This window comes from Anser brachyrhynchus (genome assembly GCF_964034855.1).
Source record: "Anser brachyrhynchus genome assembly, chromosome: 7".
Classification (NCBI taxonomy): Eukaryota; Metazoa; Chordata; class Aves; order Anseriformes; family Anatidae; genus Anser; species Anser brachyrhynchus.
In genome coordinates, this window is record NC_137701.1 from 8,043,095 (window position 1) to 8,069,168 (window position 26,074).

Below are 26,074 nucleotides of genomic sequence, written 5' to 3' on the forward strand. Positions count from 1 at the left end.
TTTGTATCTTGAGCTTCGTCAGGTGGAACAGCTGAGATGATGTCAGATGTTCCTCTGGGCTTTTGGGAGGAGTAGAAAGAAGTGCTGACAAGGGTGCCAGTAGCTGGCCTTACACCAGCACGTTAAGGTGAAGTGATGCAGGGGTAAGGTACCCAGGGTTTGCAAGGAGACGGCGGGAAATCAGAGGGAAAAGCTGTGTATTTACAGAGCAACCTGCTGAGGATTGAAAATTGAGGAAGAAATTCTGGAATGGCATTAATTAGGGTCCAGGCTGATGACAAGAGGTACTTGAGCACCGAGTGTCCTAGCCAAAGGCAGCTGATTTTAAATGCTGATGTGAAGTGGTGGGGTAAACACCCATACCAGGGTCACCTAACAGTGCATGTGCCTCCTGATGTGTCTGGTGACGTTACGCTGGGCCTTTCAAGACAAGTGGTGGAAGGAAGACACCGCTGGGAGTGATCTGTCTGCGCAGAGATGGCAGGATGCTGCACGGTGAGTTGGGAGCAGCAGAGCGGGGAGAGTCTGAAACAAAGTCCCTGGCCCAAACATCCAGCAGGGTGCAGCCCGGTTTCTGGACTCAGCCTTTGAGGTGCCTGCCCCTAAATTTAGGTAGTGCACCTACAAAAAGGTTTGGCACATCTGCGGTGTGTTCTTGCAGCTTGTTGACTTCCTACACCTCTGATTACATACAGGTAACTGCAGTGGCTTGACGCTGATGCCCCTGGGGAGATTGCAGCCACTAGTACAGGCTTTGCCTAGAAATGATTTGGTATCTGACATCCCTTTCTTGTTGTGCTGTCCTGTGCATTGCTGCACTAATAATCCTAGTGGTGCTTTCTGAAACCTGCAATTACACTGAGCTCCGTGATAGATGGGAAGCAGCATTAAGGGATTAATGAGTTGAACTGAATATTTTGCGATTCCTTCAAGTGTCAACATCAGCATGCAGCAGCACACTGCCGATTAGCTTCATTCAGCCTTTGGCAGCCAGCACGAGGCATTATCCTGAGATGTCGTGCGCTTCAACCACCGTGGAAAGACTCAGCATCGGAGTTACTGTGATACAGGATTTTAAAAAATGTAAACTTCTTTAAAAGTGGGACCAAGTGGCTACATCCTTTGCAAGTATAAACTGACATAGCACAAGGCACTTGCTCACAAGTACTTTGCTTGTATCTTCACAAGTGTCTTTGCTTGTATCTAATGTAGCTGTCACAGTGGTCAGTTTAAGGCTGCTGGAGCAGTTTTCTGGGTGTCCACATGGAGTGACCAGCCCCTATTAAATCAGCCCCTTCTGTTCTGAAGGCATCTTAAACTTTTGAAAACGTCTACCTTTTGAAGAAGTGGGGAAAAAAAGTTGGAGACGAATTATATAGTGTAACAATTTGAAATGCACTAAGACAAGCTCTGCACTCGGCACCTGTAATTATAAACAGCATTTTGATCCTGAATAGGGGGTTTTAAAAGGAGGCTATAGTCAAAGCTGCTCATTAATTATGTTACTGAGTGTCAGCCCTTTTAATAAAGCAAAAAGTGCCTTCTTCCTGGCTGAAACACAAATACAATAGAGATACTGTCACTTGCCAAGGAGGGATTGTTTGAAATGAGAATGATGCTTGTGCCTACTAATTAAAAGTTAATGAATCTTTAAGAAGTGGGGCCTCTGAGCCAGATTTGAATCAGTTTGCCATTGCTCCTTGTGACAGGTCGCAGGCTGAGGCATGCAGAAAGCCTTGCTCTGTGTTTGTCTTCCTCAGTTCATCTTTGGACTGGGTTGTGTTGCTGCTGTGCTCTTTCTGTAATGCCACTGTCCTTCATACAAGGGACTAAGAGGCCACCAAAGACTTAGCATTTCTATTTTGTTCAAAATACTACTAATAACCTCCTGACGTAGACAGTTTATGAATTCCAAGTGCTGTACAGCGTATGTGTGTACATGTCTCTTGTATGGCTGTAGAAGCAGCCTGAGTGCTAGTCAACCCGTGCAGCTGAGACAGTGCCTCTTTTGTCGTGTTGCTGCACAAAATGTTACTCAGATTCTTAATCCACTTGACCTCAGTTGCATCTAGATGATGTATCGCAGACCAAAACAGCTGTTAAAGGAACCTTTTAACGCTGCTGAGTCAAATGGCTCATTTCAGGAAATACTGGAATAAAGGGTGTTTGTGCAGCCTTTGTGGCTGCCTTCTGCATGTGTATTATAAAGCAGGCTTTAATTATGTGATCACATTATTACTTGTTTCCACAGAACTCCTGCCTCATTAAGTGCACGGTATGGATGTTGCTCCATTTGGGAACAGCTACTCAGTGATTTTGTTCTTTCTCTTGCGTTTTCAGTGCACGTCTCCAATCTTTTTTGTCTTCTGCAGACTGCATACGACTGTGTCCTGTAACTACTGGCTTTTCCATCAGTCATTCTTGCATTACCTTGCCACTTCACGTTTAGGACTTAGTATTTCAGAGCCCTGCAGTGAAATAGAGGTGCACTCGCACTTCAGAGGTGGAAGAAACATTTGAAGCCCAAGCATCTCTCCTTGTAGGTGCCCAGCAGAAATTGCCCAGGCTGTCTTTGCAGCAGTCCATGCTCCGTCCTGACCCTGTGAACTGCTTGGGCATGGTGATGTCGGTTGGGCACCAGGCCCTGGGTGCTGGGTTAGAAACAGTTGTCGAGGATCTCTTGCTTTTGCTTTCAGGCCATTCTTTTCCCACCTCCATGCTGATTTCCCCATCCCCATTTGCGTGTTTCTGATCTGAAAGTCTTCTATAGATTGAATTGATCTGCTAGCCCATTAGGAAAAATTCATTTCCACAAAGTAAATCTTCATAATTGCAACACTTAGAAACTTCTGAAAAGCCCTCATTGATTTCCAATAGAAAGCCTTAAGTTGAACTGATTTTTAGAAACGAGCATAGTTTGGCTGCTGTTTTGATTCTTCTCTCTTATCCAAGCTTTGCTTTATATCCTTCTATAACTTGCTGCTTGTTGAAAAGAATCTGCCTCTGGTAGTTCTTGAGGAGTTTTTTTTTTCTCGACAGCTCGCTGAGAGTCACTGAGCAGCTGGGGTCCCCTCCTGTTGCTGAGGCGGTGATGGGTTGGGTGCTGAGCGGTGCTGAACAGAAGGCAACTGGGGTTGTCACGTGCTGGAGCACGCGTCCCTTTCTGTCCTGAGAAGTCTCCCAAAGTTTCTGGTGCCTGTACCTGTCCTTATTCCAGCTGATTTTTAGAACTCATTTAAACTTTTAATTTCATGAGTTGTGGTAAGAGCCAGTATCCAAAGTATCTCAAAGCTTCTCTTCGCTTCTTTGACTGATCCGGTTATCCTTTCAACATTTTTAAGGCTTGGACACGTTTGCAAGATGTGACTCAACATGCTGCACGTCCCCCTGAGTCTGGCTTTGTTGGCATTTCTCGCTGCCAGCTGTGGAGGCGGCTGTGTGCAGCGCTTCCCTGTGCCCCGTTCCGGGGCAGTGCGGGCAGGTGCAGCGGGTGCTTGGGCACTCCGCGCCTCCGTCATAGCAGAAAGGGTTTCTTGTGCTGTACATGCAAGTTCAGTCCAAATCACTCTTCCATGAGCGAAAACCATCTAGCTGTTGCTGTGGTCTGGGGGATCTTTCCCTTTGAAAGGAAAGAAATCTCTGTAAAATTGCTGTGCCCCTATCCTAAAAGTTTTGGCATGACTGTGCTAATAAATTAAGTCACGGAAATCCCAGATACCTGGTTTGGAAGTAAATTTGCAAGCTTCTTCCTTGTGTCATCCTTAAATTAATTAAAAGTTGTGTGGTGTTCTTTCCTCTCGCTTTACATTGGTAGTGCCTCTGTTTGTAAATAATGGTGACTGCTGAAGGGTGAATGCTGGCAGTTCAGCCTGGATCCTCAGCCATGAGGACAAGCACAGTCCTCTGCTCAAAAATACTTGTTTCTCAGATGTGTACCTCTCATTTAAGTTAAAAGCATTTAAGCTTTCAGCAGGAGGGTGCTGTGTTTGTTCAAAGGTACTTAGTAGTGTTTGGCTGCTGGTCAAGGCTGTTGTGGCCACAGCCATCTGTGGAAAAGTCAGCCAGCATTTCTTCCTGTGGTTCGAGATCTAAACTCCTCTGTTTTCATGTTGCCTGTAGGACAGAAATGTTCATTTCGTTGCTGCGTGCCTCTTCTGACACCTTAGGCTGTGTTTGTCCTAAGGTCCACGTGTGTGTCCTAGGCTGGTTCTTAGCTGCTGTGAATCTGTGGCATTGGGCAGTTTGAGCTTCACTCATCTGTCCTGGCTCCAGGTCAGACTTCTGGGTGTTAAATGCTATGGAAGAGAAAAAGGTTTGGGACAATTCCCCTTTCACTGAAAGCTTCCAACCGTGTTACCTCATGCAGTGTTAATGCCAGTAAACTGGGAATTGGCTAAGCAGGTAATAAAAGGATGTGGTTAAATTTACTTGCAACCGTATAAATCCAGGATAAGCTCCCTGGAAATCATCAGTGCTATGAGGAAGACGTTGCCTATGAATGAGAACTGGAAGCACTTAGGAATTGGCAGGTTCAGATTATCAGAAGTGCCTTGTCACAAGAGGATGTAGGACTCACTTGAATAGGAGAAGAGCTGGAGCAACGCTGATTGCTCTTGAAAATCAAGTCATTCCTTTTGTTACATATTTTCTTGCACCGTTTTTACCCTTGCAGTGCATTGAGTCACATCTTGAAAATGTGTCCAAGCCTCAAAAAATGGCAAAAGGGTAACAGGAACAGTCAGAGGACCAAACAGAAGCTCTGAGGTTCTGTTGCTGCAGCAGCACAGACAGCATGCGGCGTACTTTTGGTGTGAATTCCTGTCCCTGAAACCAGGAGATGAAAGCTGAAAGGGTATGTGTGCCGAATAGCTCCTGGGAAACTAGGCTCTCAGCTCCCATTAACCGTACCCGATGTGTGTCTGCTCCTCTTCTGCACAGCAGGGAAGATGCCCCACATATCTGCTGTGTTATTCACCTCTCTCGCTCTGAGCCATAGATCATTTTTCATGTGTAAACAATCTGAAATATTCTGGGATTTTTAGAACTCATTTAAACTTTTCATTCTGTGAGATGTGGCAAGAGCCAGTATCAAAAGTACCCCAGCAGATGAGGAACAGTCCTGCTCCAATTACAGATGAAATATGCTTTGAAATTTCTGACTTTTTCAAGAAACAAAAGATGCATTTGTTCTCTCCTCACACAGATTGCTCTAAGTGGGCTGCAGCAATGTGCTTCAAATGTGAACCTCAGTCTGAAATGTGAATTAACCTAGGGTGTTGCGAGGGACGAGACCTTCAGAGTATGTCTACAGCTCCTGCCGCTCGGCTTCATCTCATGCGGACAGGCGAGCAACAAAATCTCGGGCTGTCCGTTTTCTGCAGCAGGCAGATGAAAGAAAGGTAAATGTGCGAGGCAGGAAGGAATCACAAGAAGACAAAGCAGACCTCTGTTGTGGAGGCAGGTTCCCTGAGATATCCTTGTCCTGTTTACCTGGTTTTTTAGACTGCCCGGTGAAGGTGGCCTACTGTGCTTCAGTAAGTATCTAATTTAGTTAGATTAGCATCAATCTCCTTTGCAAGTCTTTCAGACATGTTCAACAACTGCTAGCTTTATGCTTCGGAGGATTATTGCCTGTGTTAAGGCATGTCTGTGTCACAGATCAGTGGTACCAGTGCTAGGGTGACGGCTCTGACAGAACAACTCTGGAAAACGTCTGTGGAAGCCGAATATCCAGTTACTCGCTTGGCTTTCCTGCAGGATGTGACTTGCCTCCGCCTAGGAGTAAGCACAGCGGAGGAGTGTGGGTTTGCACCCCAGCTGCTCCTGTGTGAAGTCTTGTACCTGGGCTCAGCCTCTTGGGCTTCAGCTAAGATGCTGGTGGAAGAAGCTGTGTGCTGAAACGTGTCGTCTTGCTGCCTCTGCTAGGGCAGTTCCCTGCAGCGCAAGAGCAGGAACATTTTGTATCAAGACATTTGATTTTTCCAGAGCTTGCATGTCCAACGTACTAACAAGCTAGCTGCTCTGTTGGCAGCAAGCACGGCAGTGGTCTCGCAGGGTTGCTGTCAGTGCTGGCCTCCCTTCTCGTTTTCTTCTAAGCGCGGCAGTGCTTTGCATCACTGAATTTGGCAGTGTTGATTTCTGACAATTTAGTGAAATGCCTGCAAACTCTCGCTGCTCGGTGCTTTCAGCTGACCAGCAGCCCAGCCCCTCTGAGAAGCCATTCAAGCCTCTGCAGAGCACAGCATGTTTGTGCTACCCTTTTTTCCAGTAAATGTTATACTGTAAAAGAAAACCAGAGTAGACCAGTTTGTGTCTTTTAATAAAAGTTTTGGTTTTGATTGTCTGACCATCTTTTGAGTATTTACAATGGGGTAACAATTTGTTTCAGGAGTCTGAGTTAGGGTGACAGGTCTCTAGGTCTCTGGGTTTGTCACCCTTCTGTGCCCTGCTCAGGTGACCCTATGTCACCTTCAGGCAGCACTGTGGGACTTCTCCCATCTCTCGTGAGTTTGCAGTTGTTCCTTCCACGACAGTTTTGGTTTTTAAATAACCATGGATAAACTTCCTTTTGTCCAGCTAACTTATCAACACGAGTCTCTTCTTAATATTCCTTAAACATCTCCTTCTCTACTTTGGTTTGCGCTATTATTACGTGATCCCAGCTTTCCTGTGCCACAGAGTAGTCTACCTTTGTGTCTTCATTAGCTCTTCAGCACTTGTCTGGCCTCTCATGAGGCACTGCTGACCTGTGCAGAGCTGCTTGAAATCTGTCTTTCAGTATCCTGAGTCAGCCGTGCTTTTCCTTCCTCCTGTCGGAATAGCTGGTGCTGCCACTTCATGATCACCGTTACCTAGTCCATCTTCTGCCTTCAGATGTTCAGAGTCCCTCATTTAGCCGTAACTAACTGCACCTACAGAAATGAAATACACCCAGATGTGAGATGTTGCTGATGTGTCCAGCTGGGATAATTTGGATAAAAAAACCTCCCTTCGTGGTGCACGCGCATTTCTCAGAGCTTGTGTAGGCTGAAGGATGGACTGTGGATACTGAAAGACTGCTACCCGCCTATGGCAGTGGGACTCCTTGCAGGAACACTGGCTTCATATAAAAGCTGACACCATTAGCAAATGCCACTGTAGTTACAGGAAGGGGGTAGATAAACTATTTGATACAGGCTTATCATTTAAAAACACCTCATTTTATTAGCCAGCAAGCATTCAGAGGACAAAATGCCAACATGTAGCAGTGCTAATAGTTTTTTGTCTGAGTCAAGCAATTGGCACAGTACTTTTATTTATTAGCAGTCTTTTCCTAAACATGTCCTGGGTGTTCACCGCAGGCTGTGCAAGTCAGGGCTGTGATTCTAGAAATCCCGAGGTTTCCAAAGCAGGATTTACAGTGTAACTGAACCCAAGGAGTATGTCTGGTCCGTGTGTCATAGCCATGTTACCTTGCTAGCAACACTCTGTATCCCTTTTATTGTTACCCAAGATACTAGGATGAATCTAGAGTCTCTGACATTGCGGATCAGTCCGTAAAGATGCTGGAAGTTCTGCTTGCTGGAGACATTGGCCTCATGCACTTCTCCATCATATGCTCATCAGAATCTTCGCAGAAGGGAGCCTGCTGGTACTGGCCCTACTCGTGTCTCCCTTTGGGCATGGGCTGGGGGCTCCTTGGAGCTTAGGAGGTGCCAAATGGGGTTTTGCTCAAGAAGGGAATATTCTGTGCAAGGCATTAGGTGGTTGCGTGCTGCTGGCCATTAGCAGCAGTGTCTGGACAAGTGGCATCTTCCTAAGAACACTGAATCTTTGGTGCGTGACGCTGCACCTGGGCGTGGGGCTGTAGACAAATCTCATTTAGCAAGTCTAACCGGCTTAGGGCTGATTGCCTTCTCAGACATACGGAATTAACCACAGATAATAGGGACCACGCCTGGCCAGAGCATTGTAAGAACTGACTTTTTATTTTCTGGTAATGGGAGGAAAGAAGAAATAGCTGAGCTTCTTCCACTTTTCTCCTGATTTTGCCTTCATTTTTTCCTCAATTATGACAGCAGTGTGCAATACAAATTTTCTTTGTTATCAGAAAGTTGCCCCATTCTTAAAAGCAGAAGGTAGGGAGGGGGTCCTTGCTTTCTGCTCCTGTTTCAGCCCATGCCTTGTGCTAACTTTGGCAAGGCAGGCACCGAATGTGCTTTTAATTTCCTTTCTTTATGCTTTGATTCTGAGTTTGATGGAGTCATTGGCAAGGCTTCTGTTGCTTTCATTGACGATTCTACGCTCATGGGTACAGTGAGACATGGCAAAGTTGACTAAAAGTACAAAGTGTTTCATCCTGCTGGCATTTATCCTCTCCCCACCTTTTCCCTGTCAAGCAGTGAATATTGAATATAGCTTTGTTCAGCTGCGATTTGTTAGCCATGTTTGGGTAGAATTTAATCCTTCAGGTAGGGTACACGTCGATTAAGAGTGATAGCACTGGAAAATGGGCTTTTTGCTTGCTGTTGGCTTGAAGCTGGGAAGAGAATCCTGTCTGCTCACCCTCCTGCTTAGGCAATTCAATGCACTTTGTAAATAACATTTTGCACTTTATAGGTGCTTCACCCCTGCCCAACCTCTCTCAGGACTTGCAAAGCAGTAATTAATCCTCATTTATGCTGCTGCAGTAGTATACCCAGTTTAAGATATGGTAGCACCTAGAGCACAGGGTAATTAAGGACACGCCAGAAACAGCTGTAGCACCAGAGTTCTCTGCAACTGCTCAGCAGCAATTCCCCGCTGCTGCTTTGCTGTGGTCAGTGAACTTTGGTTTATAGGCCCCATCACACTGGTCTGCAGCTTAATAAGCATCTCTTCTCTTATTGTGTGGAATAACTGGGATTCCTTGGGGGAAAAAAAATGAAGCTTTTGGTAAACTGTCGTATTATTTATGCACTTTGTTTGCAGATTCTCTGTACTTTTGGGTTTTGGTGTTACCATCTTTTTTTTTTTTTTGGTGAATCATTGTTGGTAAACTCAGATACATAAGTCTTCTGCTTGCAGATAATCTCCTTTCTGTAAGAAGGGATTTAGTTTTTTATGTGAAACTTTGGTCCTAATAGAAGCCATTAGTGTAGCCCATGTTTCACTGGAATCTGTTTTTCTGTGGATATTGACTTTATACAAGAACAGGCATTCTGAAGAATCTAGCCTCTACGGTGGGACATGCTCTGATGCATGTCAAGGAATGTAATCTAAGATGGCAGGAGAGTGGTTGCTGGAAAGGTGAATTTGGTGTAACTTTGGATGTTACCAAGAGCAGGGGAGGAAGTTATTTTGTTAATCACAGGCTGCAATTCACAAGTCTTTAATTCATTTAAAAAAAAAAGTCTTATCCCTTTAAAAGCTGCCACTAACTGGAGGGTTTTCTTTGTTTCAGATTGTGGAAACCTGAACTAACACATCCTGTGACTGACAACGTGACAACTACACCAAAAGGTGGGTTTTCTGTTTCTGTTGGTTTCTATCAGTTGTTCAGAGCACTGGCAGTGCTGCCCATCTCTGACTTTACCAGATCGGATTGCTTAGCGAGTGTCTGTGGCTTGTTCAAGCAGCAAAATAGTTTGACAGGATTCCTCTGCCCGCGTGCGTGCGTGTTGATGTATTTTGATGGTGGTTTAAACAAGGACAATGAGTACACTTTCTGGGCTGTACAGCACAGGAGTTGGTGGCGCAGAGGTAGAGAACTTAAGTGAAAAGAAAAACTCACTGAAGTGTTGCCAACTTTTTTTTTGGTGCTGGTGTTTGTTTTCTGTAGGAAATGACCTACTTGCGGTGCGAGTTGAGCTATCCAAATGCCAGTGCTGCCGAGTATAAGCACTGCGAGCTCAATCTGATGTTGCATTTTTCTCTTCTCACGTTTCACATTTAGGGGTTGTGGTTGCCAGCAATGTTCTTTGCGACATGGGCTGGTTACTTGTCTGTCAGTCCCCACGTGCTCACCTACTTTGAGGAATTGTTCCTCTGCTTTGTTGAAACATTTTGTTGAGGTTGCAGATGTGAATATTCCATAAACAACACGGCACAAATGGAAAAAAAATGCTGATACATGGATTTCCCACTGCACCCTGGTATTATCTGTTTAGAGGAAGGCTTATGTAATGGGTGCAGACAGCTTTTGGTTGTCTGAACAGCACAAGTGAAAAATAACACACAGAAGTGGTAAATACCATTTTCACTTTATCCAGTGGTTGTTGCAAGAACAATTATTTGATCTTTTTTCTTCAGCCAAGAAGAATACTGATCTACTTGAAGTTTTCAAGCACCATGCTTATCTGGTGACACTGCATAGCCATTATTAAGTTAGAGTTCTGTGCATTTTCTTCCTTTTTTCTTTCCCCTGGAGCTGCTTCTTGCTCTCTTTCTTGCTAGGGGGCAGAATGCAGTAAAAACTGGGGCATGTGTTGCCTGGATCTGTGTGCTGGGGGCAGTTTCTTCTGGCTGCAGTGTTGCTCCTCTTACTGTAACCCCTTTTTTCTCTCTTGGAAGTCATAGATCTTTTTCCTATGTCTAAGGGAACGGATTTTTTTCTTTCTGTAGTTATCTGGAGTAGGCTGATCTCTGAGACTAAATGGCCACATGTGAGTTGGTCCTAGCAAATCTTGGGGATAAAAGTGTCTCTAGTTGTCCTTTGCTGTGACAAGGAGATTTCAGTGAGTGCAAGGTTTAGTTGCTTTTTAGTTGCTCCTTGTCAGTCTCTGCATGTCAGGACTTTTCAGTGCATTGTGTGTGAAGCACTAGGTGAGAAGGTAAATTATTAGTGAGAGCTAGGACTTTGAAAGCTGTGATGAAGTAAAGTCCAATAAGTCGGATGGGGAGAGGGGGCTGAGGATCTGGGCTTAAAGCGTCGACAGAGCTATTTGTTTGGTGCTCTTTGCAAAGAGCAGCAGTGAAGTGGAGGAGAGTTCATTCTGCTTTTTAATTCACTAGTGCAAGTCTGAGCTTCAGGAGTCCTGGTGGCAGGTGTCAAATATGCTGTCTACTCCTACCAAAGGCTCTTCACAAACAGTGGTGTCTGTAACCGGGAAAGTCAGTGCCGGCAGGTGAGCTGTTGGCTGAAAGGGTTAGGTGAACTCCCATCCTCCCATCTGCTCTTAGAAAAAAGTGGTAATCCAATTCTGCCAGTGACAAACAGCAGAACACGGGTACTTCCAGCTGTTTGGGCTGCTCACAGGTTACCATGGGGAGAAGTTGTGTTCCTGCGTTAAGTGGAAAGCAAAAAATCTTTGCATAATTAGTTGCCTAAATTCCATTTTCGTAAGCTGATCATAGAATCATTAAGGTTGAGACAGTGCAGGCTGCAGGAGCAGCCCCAAACCAAGGCTGAATAAACATTTTAAATGTTGAATTTTGGTGGGGGTTCTCCTTGGTACTGTGCTTTCCTTCTGCCAGGTATATCTAAGCCATGTTCAGATGATGTTACTTTGTTGTCACAGCATGCTACGTGTTCAGCTCTCGCTTTCATCTTGATAGCCTTCCTTATGATGCTCTCTTAACCTTTTAGACAGCCCATGTGATGGCACTGAAAAAATCTTCACCCATTTCTTGGTCTGACTCTTGCATTACTTTCCGGACTGCCCCAAAGCACCTTCCTTCTCCTTGCTTGCTGTTGTATGTCTTGCGCAAAGGAATGAAAGCAAGACAGTTTGTCTCAGGCCTGTCTCTGCAAGCTCAGGCACAAAACAAACCTAAATGTTACTTAATTTTTCATACTTGTGTGGCAATGAAACCCACAGCTTCAAAACAAAGTGTGAAATGTGTGACAGCTGTGTTTGACTGAGAATCTGAAAAATAAAATGGAAGCATGCAACAAAATTGTATTTTTAAATCTTATCAGAACATTTAACTGGAAGAATGTTAATATGCATAGGAAATAATTTCCAGACCTGTACTAATTCATGGTTAATTTCCAAGTGGTATGGAAGAGACTTTTTATAGAAGCTCGAAGACCTGCATAACCTAACCTAATGTTAGGCCCTTGTGTGTAGATACTGCTTGCAAGGTACATGCTCACCCTGCTCTCCTTCAGCTGAGAGCAGTCTGCAGATCTGCACCTTTGGAGGTCTGTTGAGGTCTGTGCGGTTGAACCTTTCTCCTTCCATGAATCTAAAGAAAGCTTTCGGTTTTCACAGACCTCTCCTCTGTCAGCTGTGAAGTATGAAGGAACTGAGTGAGCTGGTGTTTTAAAAGTCCTGTAAACAGCAGGAGAGGTAGCTGAGCGTTTACCTCTAGGCTGTTAAGAGTGATACGTCAACTGTGATCACCACTAATGCTATGGAGTCTTTTTGGCTTCTGTCTTGAAAACCGCTGCCGTTTGAGGCCATTTATCTCGTAAAAGTGGCCTGCCTGTACTGCTGCAAATAAGTGATTGGAAGAAGGTACCCGCTCTCTTGCAGACATCCAAGTGTCACCGCTCCAGAGTGTACTGGGTCTCTAGCTGCCAGTGTAGGATAATGCACCAAGTTGTTTTATGGATATCCTAGTGTAGATTCACCACTACCAGTCTCTCCCACTCTACTTCTAGGGGCAGAAACTGTGAGGACAGTCCTGTAGGAGGGTAATCATCCCCGTGTGCTACAGGGGAGTGGGGACAGTCCAACAAGGATGTTATGCTCAGGCTGACTCCTTTCTCTCTTACATGTTTTATGTGTGATGTTCTTTGTGCCACTTTAAAAAAGAAAAGGGAAAGAGCTTCCCTGTTGAAGTCATTACCATCCTATCCAGCATCACTTGGTTTGATGTTAAATACCTTGGCTAGAAAGAGAGTGTGCTTTCTGTCATGTGAGGCAGGAGCTATTTAAACTGAACCTTGGCTGTGCGTGTAGAAGTCACAAGGAACTTGAGCTTACAGGAAAAAAATCCAGTTGATAGGAAGTGCTCCTTATATCGTTGTTCACAGTGCTCCTCTCGTAGGAAGCGTGTGGGGGCAGAGAGGCAGAGTTTCTCCGTCTGGAGGTCTCGCAGTGTCTGCCCCCAGCAGCACGTGGCTGGGATGTGCAGCGTGCTGCAGGAGAGCTGTGGCCTGGCCAGGACCCTCACGGGTTAGACAAACGTGTTCTGGGCCGCATCCAGCGGGGCGCTCAGGAACGAGGCCATCCCGCCATGCCATTAACCAGCCCTGCCTCGCGGACCTGTGTGGCGCTCCCCGTGGTGATACCTGGAGAGCTGGAAGGGCCTGAAGCCTGCCTCCTGGGAAAGCTGAGGGTAGGATGGGGACCAGGGACACCCGTTTGCCCTAGGACGTGTGTCAGGGAGGAAGGCAAGTAGGAAGTGTCAAAGGAGGGTTGTGGCTGTAGGATCTTTCCCCTCTGGTGCAGGGAGGCCAGCTGGCACCCATATGGCTCAGAACCACTGTGCTTGCAGGATAGGCTCTGATGGCTTTCTGGGTGGCGTGGCAATGCTGAAGTCAGCACGCGTGTGTCACTACTGCTCAGCAGCAGCACGGGCTTGCGTTTGTTCTTGCAGGTGCCTCTGGGCCTTCAGCCTGTCTGAAGCCCTGTGCCCTGGTATCTTCAAGGACTGAGGTTATATGTACACAGAAATAGGTGCTCTTTTTAAGGCCAGCTTTGTTTTTCATTGCCTGAGATTACGGACAGTATATAAAGAGGCAGAGTTGAAAAAGCAGCAGTTTTCTGTGTGATGGCAAATGCTTGAGTTCATATTCTACCAAACACCAGATGTGAGACCCAGAGGCAGGGCCAGAAAAATATTTATTGAGGGAGTATCCGAGGAAGTTGTTCTTCTTGACACCAGCAGCTCCCGAGTGCTGGTTAGTTAAGCAAGTAAGTGGTTGTGGGCTGTTATTAATGACTAATTCCATTGCCAGCAATGTATTGAGGAGGAAAAAAAAGAAACAGCAAAAAAAAACAAAACAGCAAATGGAAGGAGCAGGTGGTACACGACGTGTTGTTTTTTTTAAAGGAAACAGCATATTGTAGAACTGCAAACATCTGCTTCTGCTTAATGCTAAATCTCCACTATCTGATGCAGTTAACTTATGTGGAATAAATTACTTGACCAGCCAGTGGGCCCTTACTATACCGTTTTTTTTTTTTAATCCTTGTTTTAGTAATTCAGTGGGGTAGAAACCTCCCTTGTTACCATGCGAGCCGTAGCAGGAGGTTGGGAGGCAGTAGGGGAATAGTCTTGGTTAGGACCTTCTTCGCTGGCATGGTTGGGACTTCGGCTCTTCACTTCATTGGGAGCAGGAGCCAGGCCCTTGCTGTGTAATACAGCAGTGACGGCTTCTGAGCCAGTGTTAAAGAAGAGGTGTTATGCCCTTTAATTCTAACCTGGAAAGTTTAAATTAAGCAAGACAAGTTTCTTCTGGGAGGGAAAACATCTTTAATTAGATTATCTGATAGAGCAGGAAAAAGAACAGCCAAGTTTGCATGTGAGTGGTGTAGACCTGGATAAAGGTTTCTGTTCCCAAAAGCTTTTCTTAGTTTTTTTTTCTTCCAGCTGTAGATGTTATCTTTATCTACAAGGCTTGCTTCACTTCCAGCCTTTGAGCTCAGTGACTGTAATGCCTTTTATGACTCGAGGATGTTTCGTTGTGTGTGGGGAGAGCATTTCAGTGTGTACCACTTATGAATGAAAGCTCTTCTGTTACTTACAGTCCCGGCTCATATCCTGTTCATAGATTTTTATCTCCATTCCTCATATTCTCATACCTTTCTGGAACTGTCACTGGTCACTAGATGTTATGTCAAGAGTCTTTCATTGTTCCCATGAAGTCGGCTCTAGCTTTTTTCCACTGATAGCAGTACCAACAGAACCAGGGTCAAAGTTACATCTGATGGGGCACCATGAAGGGTCTCACAGCAGCTCTGCTGAAGGTAATGTCAATTTTTCCTTGTGGCCAGGCCTATAAGTATCCTTCTTCATTAGAAGAAGGGGTCATTTTTCTTCTTTCAGCTGTTAACTGCTGCTGGCATAAGCAATGTCTCACTCTCTGGAGGTATAACACCATCTCTTTCAGTGTTGATGCTCACCTGGGAAGCACGGGGAATTGCACGTATGAATGGGAGATGTTCACCAAATGCTTATTTCAGATTTGAAAGGTGGATTGTAGAATTCAGTTCATTTGTCTGAGCTTCAGCTCCCTTGTCTGAGTGATGTGTAAGGCCAGGAAGTACTTAATTGTATAACTTTCATGTGAAACCCCACTGTTTTCACTTGGAACTGATTTATCCTTTTGCTATTATCATCATCTGGTTATTTTACTGCATGAAGAACTAAACACACAACACACTTGAGGATACACAAATCGTACATTTTCTGTTACCTCCTCTCAGGATGTTTGTGTATTTCAGAAGCATCTGTTTGTCAAGCCACTGGGTTTATAATTCCTAGTCTGTTTAGGACTGGTGTCTCAAATTCTGATGAAATCAAGTCAGCCCTATGCTTCTAGGGAACGCAGGTTGATTCAGCAGGGGGAATTTAAGTGTAGGAGCTGAGACACCTGGGAGTGATCTTCCTGTCCACAATTTCCCATCTAGTCTTGGCCAAGTCACTGCCAGATGGAAAACAAAAGTAAAATCTGGGAGTCCTCCTGCTGCAAAGGAACGAAGGAACTTGGGCACATCTTAAGTGTGAGTCATCCCTGGTTGGGAAGGATGGTCTGATTTTTGGGGACTCATCTATTTCTCTTCGTGCTGGTGGGACTATAACAACCAGTACAGAGTGTGTGTCTGAATCTTGTATGGATGAGAGAAGACAAATCCTGTTTTAGCTCCCTCTATGTGCCTTTCTGGGGTGTAGCAGGAGCTAAAGAGCCCAGGAGAGGTCTTGGCATTGCTCCGTTGATTTCCACATGCACACTGTGCTTGGAAAGCTCTTGTTGTGCTTGAATGGGACCTCCTAATGCTTTTCTCCTGACAAAAGAGAAGAAAATATTTGGTTAGGAGTCTGTGTCCTTCTTTAACCACTGTTGCACAGGGGTCTGTGCTACAATACATCCTAATTGCCTGCTTATCCTGACCTAACAGCTAAGAAAAAGCTCCGAAGTGCAAACAGTCACAGTAAGGGCACGTATGTGTATGAACTTGTTTGTTTTATAACTAGAACAGGGGCATGTGTTTGAGCTGCGTTATAACGTGCTCGGAAGGAGAAAACGTGAACCCCAACTCATCAGGTAGGAAGCGGTTGCTTTGGATGAAAAGCTGTTGTGTTGCTCAAGCAAGAGCAAAGGTAAGTTTCATGGGTAAGCTGTGGGGTCAGGTCAAGAAAGCTCGGACTTCTAAATACTGGCAGGATCAGTCAGAATTGCATTTCTGTATTCACTAGTACACAGTTTCCTGATAAGAGCTGAGACTGAAGGTTGCTGTGCTGAAGCTCTTTATGTCAGAACGCAGTTGTGTGCATTGTTTGTGCTAGGAAGCTAGAAGCATCGGGCCCAGATGCTTATTTACCTCTGAAATTGCTGTAGCTCTGCTGGTTTCCGTAGATGTGCACCCACACGCATTCGTAACGGCCGGCAAACAGTCTCTCGAGCCTCAGAAATGCACACGAGAGGCACCGAGCAACATCTGTAACGTAGCAACGGGAAAGGCTCCGTGCTGGTCTCGTTCCTGCTGGTCTCAGATGGTGGTGGTAAGAGCCATCGTGTGCTGGCGGGGTGCTTTCTTTGGTGGCAGGCTCTCGTAAGGCTGGTCAGACTGCCTGGGAACGCAGTGCCCATCAAAGGGGAAACCAGAGCCAGCTGGGCTTGTGGTACCAGGACCCAGCTTTGGTTCACAGGGGTCAGTGCATCAGATCTCCACAAATCGTTTTTGTTTTCCATATGGCGTTCATGTTTCACCGTGTGAAGTCTGGCCTTCCTGAAGCCCTCCAAAGCTTTACCAGCAGGGTCTGGACCTCCTGTCTTTTTCTCTTTGCAGTACCTCTGAGCTCTGTTGCAGGCTGTGTGGGCAGCGGAAGCCCCTTGGCTTTGCCATGTTGCGTGGGGATGAAAAGGAAGCCCCTTTGTGCAGAGAGTGAGGTACCGGGCCAACAAAATAGTGGGGGCTACAGGCAGCGTTTGTGTATTCCTTGGGACCAGCATCTCTGCCAGTAGTAATCAGCACCGAGGGCTGGGATCAGCGCAGCACCTGCTGCTGCGGCTGCTCTTTGCCTGCTGTCAGGTGTCTCATGGACTTATGCAAATGAACCACTTAAGAAAATGAATTACAACGGATCAAGCCGTTCTGTAAAGAATAGCACCAGACCCTGTACAAGCCAGACAGATGCCTGAAAGATGTCCTGTATTTACTCAAAACGGAGCAATTAGGTTTTCTGCTGGTGTCTTTTGTGTTTTTCACATTGTTTGCCTATTATTTCTGCAAGGGCAGAAGGGGAGGTAGCATTAGTGTAGTAACTGCTGCCTGTAATTATGCAGCCAAGACAAACAGAAAAAAGCCTTCTGGGTGTTTTCTGCGTCTTGGGATTTATTAGGTGTCTCGGGTGCTGACAGAACAAGATGTAAAATTGCTTTCAGCATTCATTTGTCAATGTGTGTGAGACAGAAGCAGCAAGTCTCATAAAACTACTGTAGTGTAGGGACTCTTCTCGTTTGGTTCTGCCCATCATAGGCTAATTCCTTCCTTTTTATTATTTTAATGGCTGTCAGGTCTTCCTGTGAGTAGACAAAAATTATTCTGTTTTTACAAGTGCAGCTGAGGGAAGAGCACATTTCATTTTTAAGTTTTCAAACCCAAACCAGAGTTGTTCATTCTGTTTCTACAGCACTAATAATCATTGACAAAAAATAATAAAACCACTTGCAGTTCAGAAAAATCCTGTAGCCTGTTTTTGCCTGCAGGGGGTTGGGACGAACCTGTCTATTTTATTGAGACAGCAATCAGGGCCAGGATTTGTTTCTTCGTGCTGACTTCACCCCCCATCCTCAGTGAGTCCTGCTGCTGGGAGAAGAGCAAAAGCCTCGGCTGGCATAAGGGGCACTTCTGTCGCGTGTGGAAATGCCTGCTGCCTTTGTGGCTGAAAAGATGAGGTATTGACGATGCGAGCACTTCTTTTGGGAGCAGCATCTGTCTGACAGATCCCAGACGCCGGCCACTGACGTACTTGTAGCAGGCTTCTTTCAGCTGCAGTTTCTTCAGGCATACCCCAGCGCAAACGTCATGCTGTCTGCTGCTTGAGCTGCGCTATGTCAGGCAGTCGTGTGACCTCCTCGTTATGACCAGCCTTCTTGGAGGCTTTTGGAGCGCTCCTCTGCTGCCCTGCCACCCAAATGAGCACCCGCCTGTGAGGGGAGGGTGAAGGGCTCCCTGAGAAGGGTCCAGCTCCATGTGATGTTGCCAGAGCTCCTTTCTCCGGCCTGTGCCTGACGACAAAGATCGGCGTTGCAAAAATGTGGGATCTTAGAGCTGCTCTGAGTGTGCACGGGTCTTGTTGCTGTACTTACAGCTCTGTTAAGGAGAGAAACCAGGCAGGGGAGGTGTGAGGGCAGCAGCTAGCCCTTCTGGGACCTACCTCGTAGGTACAGAACCAAGCTGAGCCTGGAGGTTGCCCAGTTCTCGTGAAGTCTGTTTGCAGAAGAAGCAATTTGCACTTGATTTTTAATCTGCAGAGTTAGTGTCAGTGCAGGAGAGAGGAAAAGCCTCAAACAACCTTACTGTGGTTAAGAATCGCATGCCTGGGCGCAGCGACTGTGATTTGTGGGTTTGGGGCATTTTTACAGCGCATAACTTTGTGGATTCAACTTGCTCTTGCAGGAAAAAAGAGAAGTGGATGGCCGTACAGACAAAGCGGAGTGACTGAGAGTTTTCCAAAAGCTGGGGGCTATTTTTCTGTGTTAAGTATTGGTTTGGAGATGTTGAGTGGGGGAAGAAACAATCTTAGCCCTACAGGTCTCAAAATATTGCTGTCCTGTCCGTGGATCCTGCGTCTGCCCTTTGCACAGAGCCCTGCAGAGCCTTTGGAGCAGGAGCAGGGGAAGCATCTTGTAGAGCCTTCAAGCAGAGGGTGCCATGGCTCAGCCCGGCAGCCAGCTGGGTGTAGCTGAACCCTTGCTGTGAGGCGAAGGGGTGGTCTCTGTCTTTCTCTAATGACACACAGACACTGCCCTCCCTGTATCTGCCTTCATTAGGAAGTAGAAGTGCTTCCTAATTAGCTTCATGTGGCAGTTGGAAGATCAGATTCAGGTACAGGTTCAGCAATGATGTGTGGAGTTGGAAGCCGTGGGGCAGGGAGGGAAGGAAGTCCGAGTTTAGCATTTGCAGGTGCACATGTAATGAAGAGACTCTCGGGAGACTTTAACCAACAATATTTTCTTCCTATCAACTTTCACAGGATCAACAGGTGTCAGGAGACCATCATCTACCTTAGGACTCCGAAAACAGACCCCTCTGAGCAGAGCAGAAACAAGTTGTTACGCTAAAGAAAGCGCCTGGGACCTGGTCAAGTCAGATTAGTCCTAGCTTGTTCTCCGGGCAGATAGAACAAAATATTTGAATTGTGAAGTAAATCCACGTTCCTGAGGAGCAGCCCCATGGCTCTCCCCGCAGCCCTGCCATAGCGGCTCTCAGCTGGCTCTCACGTAACGCGGTTGTGCTGGGACGTACTTTTAAACTGCAGGGCTGCTGAGTGCTGATTGCAGATTGGACGGGAAGGATTGCTTGGATTATCATCAGGAAAGCAGTGTTAGGCACGACCTTTCCTCTGCTCCTCGAGGCAGAGCAAAGACCTCTGTAGCATTCTGCTTTTTGGGCAACCTGGTAAATAGCAGGAATGTTCTTACAGGTTAGCTGCAGAGGCATCTGTAGACTTCCTGGGCGCTGAAGGAGATGGGGTGGAAAAGACAGAGATAAGGACTCAAAGTCATGCAGAGATGAGGAAATAATTTATTCAAGACGGAGTAACAAAGTTTAGGAAAATCATGCCAAATCAAGCAGTGCAGATGAAAATTTTGCCTGAGCGCAGAGCACAGGCTGTGACTGTTCACCGTCAGGGGGTTAGGCTGGGGATAGTGGCAGCTGCAGGGAGTGCAGCAGCCAGGAACTAAAAGCGACCATAAGGTCAGTGCTCAGAGTCAGGTAAATGAGCCGTGCTGGGGGACAGGGGCAGTGAGAGCCCTGATTGTCATCCCAGAGGTGATGTGTGCTGCCGTAGTCCTTGACAAGGAGAATTGTGCTGACAGTGACTGGCTGTTCTGATGTAGGAGCTGGAATTCACAGGGAATTTGCTGCGATAAAGTTAGTACGGCACGGCCTGCACGTAGAGAACTGGTGTAAAACTTCAGTGCTCTGTCAGGATGTTCATTTTAACAGCTTTCCTGCTTTACTGTCTCTTGCAGTGGCTCTAGAGCCTTGTATGATACAGGAGTAGAGAGACAGCATGGCCCTGGGAGCAAGGGGGAGTCCAGCAAACGTGAGCTTTGCAAGGGTCTGGGAGCCTCTGATCTGCCTTCTGATGGCTACATGGGTGTAAAACTGTTGGTAAAGGCTCCTTAGAGTCTTTCTGTTCAGCACTGGCTTCTGTAAACGCATCTTTCTGTATACAGGGAGCAGTGCTGGGGCAGGGGTTAAATGCTGGTGGAGAGCCAAGGGAGAGGTGTTGTGTCCTAAGCAGCTGGGATTTTCTGTCGGCTTTTCGTAACAGCAAATTTCAGATCACCTTCTCTGTTTGCTGACTGCTGACAGCTGAAGATTTCATCAAGCAAAATTATGACCTGATTATTTGTCCCAAGCTGTCAATGTAAGTTTTGTGGTGCGTGTTTGGGGGAAAAACACACTTTTGCATATTATGGGACACATTTTTAAAACATTTTTCTTTTAAAATACAAACGAGAAAAGACACTTGTTTAAAAAAAAAATATATAGGAGCAGTTGCTGCATGACAGTACCATGAAGGACGTAAAATCAGCATATCAGTGGTCTTAAAACTTAATTGTTGCAATTTTCTGCCATTATGTAATTCTGGGAGCAAGCACTGAGAGAGGACGGTAATGCTGCATCTGGCCTGCAAAATCAGGTAGGGAATGTCAACTTATCTAGACTTCCTAGACCAGATGTTTCACATGTTATATGTTTAAATTCTGCAATTTTATAGAACTTCTTCCCCGGACTGGTCCATCCTTGTGGTCCAAAGCTTGGCCTTTGTGTCAGTGGCTGCAGCCCTGTTAAGTTCTGTAGCCAAGTGCTGGTCCTGCATGGCCCTGCCAGCTGCACGAGAGCCAAGCTCTGCTGCGGTGCCCCCTGTGCAGTGCATCGATGGGAGTTTTTGGGGAAGAAGGTGCTGGTTGGTGTGCACGTGGCAGACGGAACGTGCTCTGTAAGAGGTACAGAGAAGAGGTGCTGGGGATGGGGGAGTTAACGAGTCTCTGCTGCTGAGTGCTTCTTCTAGGGATGATAATTTTGAGCCACGTAGTGGAAATAAAATGAGTCAGTGAGCTGATGGAAGCTTGGCAAGTGTTGGAAAGCAGTCCCAGCTTTTATTGCTCATCGGCGTGATGTCAGCGTTGATCCAAAGCTGGCTGTGGTGGTGGAAGGACTCCCTCTGTGCCCATGCAGGCTTTGGATGCTGCATCGTGAGGCAGAGCATGGCACGACCTCTGTGTGCGTATCAGCCCTGTAACCAACACAAGGAGAATAGCCTTGGGGTGGGCTGTGCTCAAAACCCAGCCCTGCTACTGACTTCCTGGGTGACTTCAAGCAGTACCGAAATCAGGCTAATGATGCACTTACCGTGTTGTGGGGCTGGCGTGCTGCTGCTACGCGTGTATTAGAACAACTGCTTGCATAAACAAAAACAACTTGTCAGGGAATAACTTGGTACGTTCTGAAAGAAGCCTACGCTTTGCTGCCTGCAGAGCACCGGGGTGTAACTAGTAAAAGCTGCTTGAAGTCCTGGCCAGGCATTAGAGCCAAATTGTGATTGATTGCACGTCACAAAAGCTGTCTGTTGGGGAGGGGACTTAGCTGTTCATTCACAGGTTAGACTCCGTCGTGGAAACCACGTTTGTGCAAACATTTGCTTATTCTGTGACAAAAGCACCATATTGGCAGGTTAGGAAATGTAGCATTTCTATATTAAAAGGCACTAGGTAAGCTTTCCCTGTAGCTGCAGACCTGCTTAAGTAATATGTTATTAAGCTCAATTGGAGTGGCACAGTGAAAATAGGTGTAATACTTCTGCAATGAACTGGCGTGCTACGACTTGAGCAAACAAGGCCTTACCATGAATAATGCTCCCTCGTGGGGCCTCTGAAGTCAGTGGGCCTACACCTGTGTTTTGGGGTGTATTTGTTACTGTTTTGTTGGCTTCTTTTTGACGCTTTATGTTGGCCAAACTGTTTTATTTTACAATTCAGTAACTGCAGCTTGCTAAGGCACCGGACAAAGCATCTTCTGTGATCCTTTCTAATTTGCTGGTATGGGCTGAAAAAAACCCAGCAGCTGTCTTTCTCCCCAGCCGTACAGGACTACAAGCTAGGTTGTCCCACAATAATGCACTTCCATGTGTGTACAACCATCCTGTCTCTGCGTGATCCATGTAATACATGGGAAAAAATTTCCCATCTAGTAACTGATGAGGACAATTTCCTGTAAGCCAGCTCTTCTTGTGGTCTCTGGTTTCCAGCCAGTTCTATTTTTACCACCTTTTTCTTCTTTTTATTTTTTTACCTATTTTTTTCTAGTTATTTTTTCTATTTTTTTTTTGTAAAGGATGTTTGTTTGGCATAATGTTCTTCCAATGTTTCCTGCACCCAGGCCAGGGTACAGTTTTAAAAGGCACCAACAAAAGCCACGAAGGCAAAGCGTATCCTGATCCTGTTTGATTAGAGCATTACTGCAAACATCTGTGTTGGTGCACCACGTTTCGTGTGAATAAGCACGTGTGCATGTAAGTAGTTGCAGTACGAGGTCTGCTGTTCACCTGGCTCTAGCAAATAAAGCTGGGGAGACTTACAGTGAGGGTGCAGAAGGAATCCAGCTGTCAGTGAAGGGGCTGAAAGAGATCCCAACGTATGGGGGAAGTGAGGAAATGAAAGGAGAGCCAAGGAGGGTAGAGTTGTGAGGGGGGGCTCCTTTAGAACAGTCTCTTTCTGTTAAAGTTAATGAAAATTCTGGCTGCAGTTACATCCATGTCATCCTGCAAGGCACGCGTGTGTTTAATCCCGATCTCAGTCTGTTTGAACGTTCTTCCAAGGAATCTGGGAACCTTTTGGAAAACAGCTAGCGTCGTGCTGGAGAGCGGGCTGCTTGGAGGTACCACTGGATGAGTACCACTTTGCTTGAAGGACATTCACATGGATTCCCAGAAATACAAAAGGCAGTGCTGTGATGGTTAGTGTTTCGCAGGTGTTACTTGGAAAAGATCAGTATTTTCCTCAAGCACGATTTTTTGCCCCCTGGATCAAGAAAGCTGCATGTCCTGCACTCAGATACTAGCAGGATGCAGCGTGCGCCCAGAGCAAAGGGACAGTTCCTTGACTCCAGGAAGGTGGCTGTGCATTCTGGTGCTTGCAGACACCCTGGTTTGTGCCCACAGTAAGGTAATTAGATATTTAATTAAGAAGGTGAGCAGCCCTGGTTTCTCATAGATAGTAACAGTTGACAAAAGATGCAGAGAATTTAGCCCCAGCAGTCACTTGGCATGGGAAGCTCGGTCCTTGGGAAGTCAGATCTAGCAGCAGTTGCCTATTTCTCCCATGGCAGCGGTGTTGTGAATGGTTCCTGGTTTGTTTTAAGCATTTATTAACTCGGCTGCTCTAGGCTGAACACATCTGGTCCCCTGATCTTGGGAAGGGGCTACGTTAGTCCAGTTGCCTTCAGGATATTTTCCTGGTCGCTGGTACTGCTCCTTCAAACTGCTGAACACTTGTTTTCAGTGAACAAATGCTTCCGTATATTTTGAAGAAATCTATTCAGCAAGGCGTGTGCCGAAATGGCCCTCTTTCATGTGAAATGTTGGCAATTTTTTCTGCTACCATGACAGCAACCCGTCAGAGCAGCGGATTTGCAGAGAGGTGAGACTTCTGCCCTCCTGCCGAGGTGCTGGGGGGCACTGCTGGGGCCAGGGCACCTCCTGTTCTTCGTTAGGCACAGCTGCAGCTTGGGCTCGGGGCTGACATCTCCTTGCAGGGAGTCATATGGTTCTTTCACGTTAGTCCTGGGAGTTGCCACATCGTTTTGACTCAGTGCTGCTGGGGGTAGGCTGGCAGTGCAAGTGGTGTTTGCTGTGAATCATCCTCGCTAATGGAGAGTATTTGATAGAGAAACAATAGTTGTTAGCAAGATGACATTTCTGTTCTGAATCCCTTCTTTTTCTTCCTTTGTGTCTTTTTTCCCCTTCCATGAGCTGTTTTGCAATTTACCTTTGAGCTGAAGGGTCTCATTCCTTTTCACTCTAGCAACAAATATTCTGGTGTGTGTGGAAAACATGGTAAAGAACAGGAGGCGCTTTTTGTTATTCGTGAACTCCAAAGGTGTTCTGTTTTATTCTGTTGTGGGTTTGTTTGTTTGTTTTTCACTTAAATAACTGTGGATGACTGGGAAGTGTTGAATTAATCGTATAGCTAGTGCTGCAGGTAGACTGTTTAAAGGCATTTAGTTCTTAAGTGCTAACCTGAGGAATGCGGACATTAAATGACAAAGTAAATAAAATTGCTTTGGAACGCTGTTCTTTCCATCGCTTTAGGAAATCACAGAGTTCCTCCCTCCAGAAAAATAATCAAGTACAAGCTTAACTTTCAACCCCTCAAATTGACTCTGGGGGATTATGTACATGGCTACAATTATGTTCCTGCATCAGACTTTTTTTTTAAGGCTGTGGGCAGAACTCTTGGGTGTTAATGTTGCTGTTTGCTGTCTGTCAGCTCCAGTGTCCTTCTGCTCTGTATTTTGGATATGCAGGAGCATTACTGACCTCTGCTCCTGTCCTGTGAAAATCAACCTTGCAGTAAGTGGAGGGGCTGAGTGAATGGAACAAAATATGGCAAAAAAGGAAACAAAACCAAAACCAACCAACATATATACATAATGGAGATGATTTGCTACAGCGTCTAGTAATGGGGTACAAGCTTGGTGCAAGCTCTGGTCCTTTCCAGACTGGCAGAGTCTGCAGCCCTGTTATCATTTGCCCGATGTGCTGAGTGCATAGGAGGGACGCTAAGCCCTTTTGTATTAATCCCTCTCTTCTCACATTTGGGAAACATAGATCACATCTCTCTAAAGAAAAAGTGTATTTACACTACCCAAATAGGGAATCGACAGGTATTTAACAACACACCAGATAAGAGCCCATTGTTTCCCTGATCGCAGCTCAAACATTTAAACCTTCGCATGGTGTAGTCTTGGTGTGTGTGTGTGCACATTCATCCCTACAACTTTCCTTAGCAAAACCGAACAGCTCACTGCTATCCCCATCTTTGAAAATGCACAGATTTCTTTCTGCCTTTAAACTGCCTTAAGCTGTAGAAATTCCCCCCGCCCATACTTAATCAGTACCGATTAAACGGCTGTCCTTCCAGTGTAACAGTGCTGAGGTGAGCATCCTGTATTGCATTTCTACCCTTTGGGTGGCCAACGCACTTTCCTTGCTCTCGTCACACAAAGCAAGGAAAGATGCAAGACCCTTTCCAGGCAGGGGACTGCGGGAGGCATCTCTGAGGGTCCCCAATGTCATCAGGGGGCTGCTGCAGCCTATTTTCTTACCTGCTGTGCATCTCAGTCTTCTGTCTTGCATCCCTTTCCTTTTTTTTTGCTTTCTTTTTCTCGTGATCCTTATAGCAGGTGTGTGTGTATGCTGGTGTTGGTAGGGATTCAGAAAGGAGCTACCTGGGTTTGCATTTGTGTGGAAGACTCTTATGCCCTGTACTTTTGGTGTTGCTTTTGTATTAGGACAGAAAGGATGGCCTAATAAACAGCACATAAAACGCTCATGGTTGTGTGAGCCTGTAATGGCACGCACTGGTTTATGCAAGCAATAAAACATGATCCTGCGTCTTCCACTTAGAAGGCTGTGTGCTTCTCCTTTCTTTCTTTGATGTAATTAAGTTGACAGCAGTGGGGCTGTTCCTGCCTTATACCTA

At 46.0% G+C, this 26,074-nt stretch overlaps 1 protein-coding gene across 20 annotated transcripts in view; it reads left to right on the plus strand.

The window, feature by feature from the left end:
• Positions 1-26,074, plus strand: part of MAP2 (microtubule associated protein 2) — a 197,919-nt gene that overhangs the window by 32,464 nt on the left and 139,381 nt on the right. For 19 of the 20 annotated variants that reach the window (XM_080598970.1, XM_080598963.1, XM_080598988.1 and 16 more), the window contains one exon: positions 9,422-9,480. Coding sequence is in view for 1 of the 20 variants with exons in the window: in XM_080598992.1 (XP_080455118.1) it covers positions 380-495; positions 9,422-9,480 (175 nt within the window). In the remaining 19 variants the exon portion in view is untranslated. Of the gene's footprint in view, positions 1-379; positions 496-9,421; positions 9,481-26,074 lie in introns of those variants that run through there. The other variant, XM_080598992.1, reaches the window with a different exon arrangement.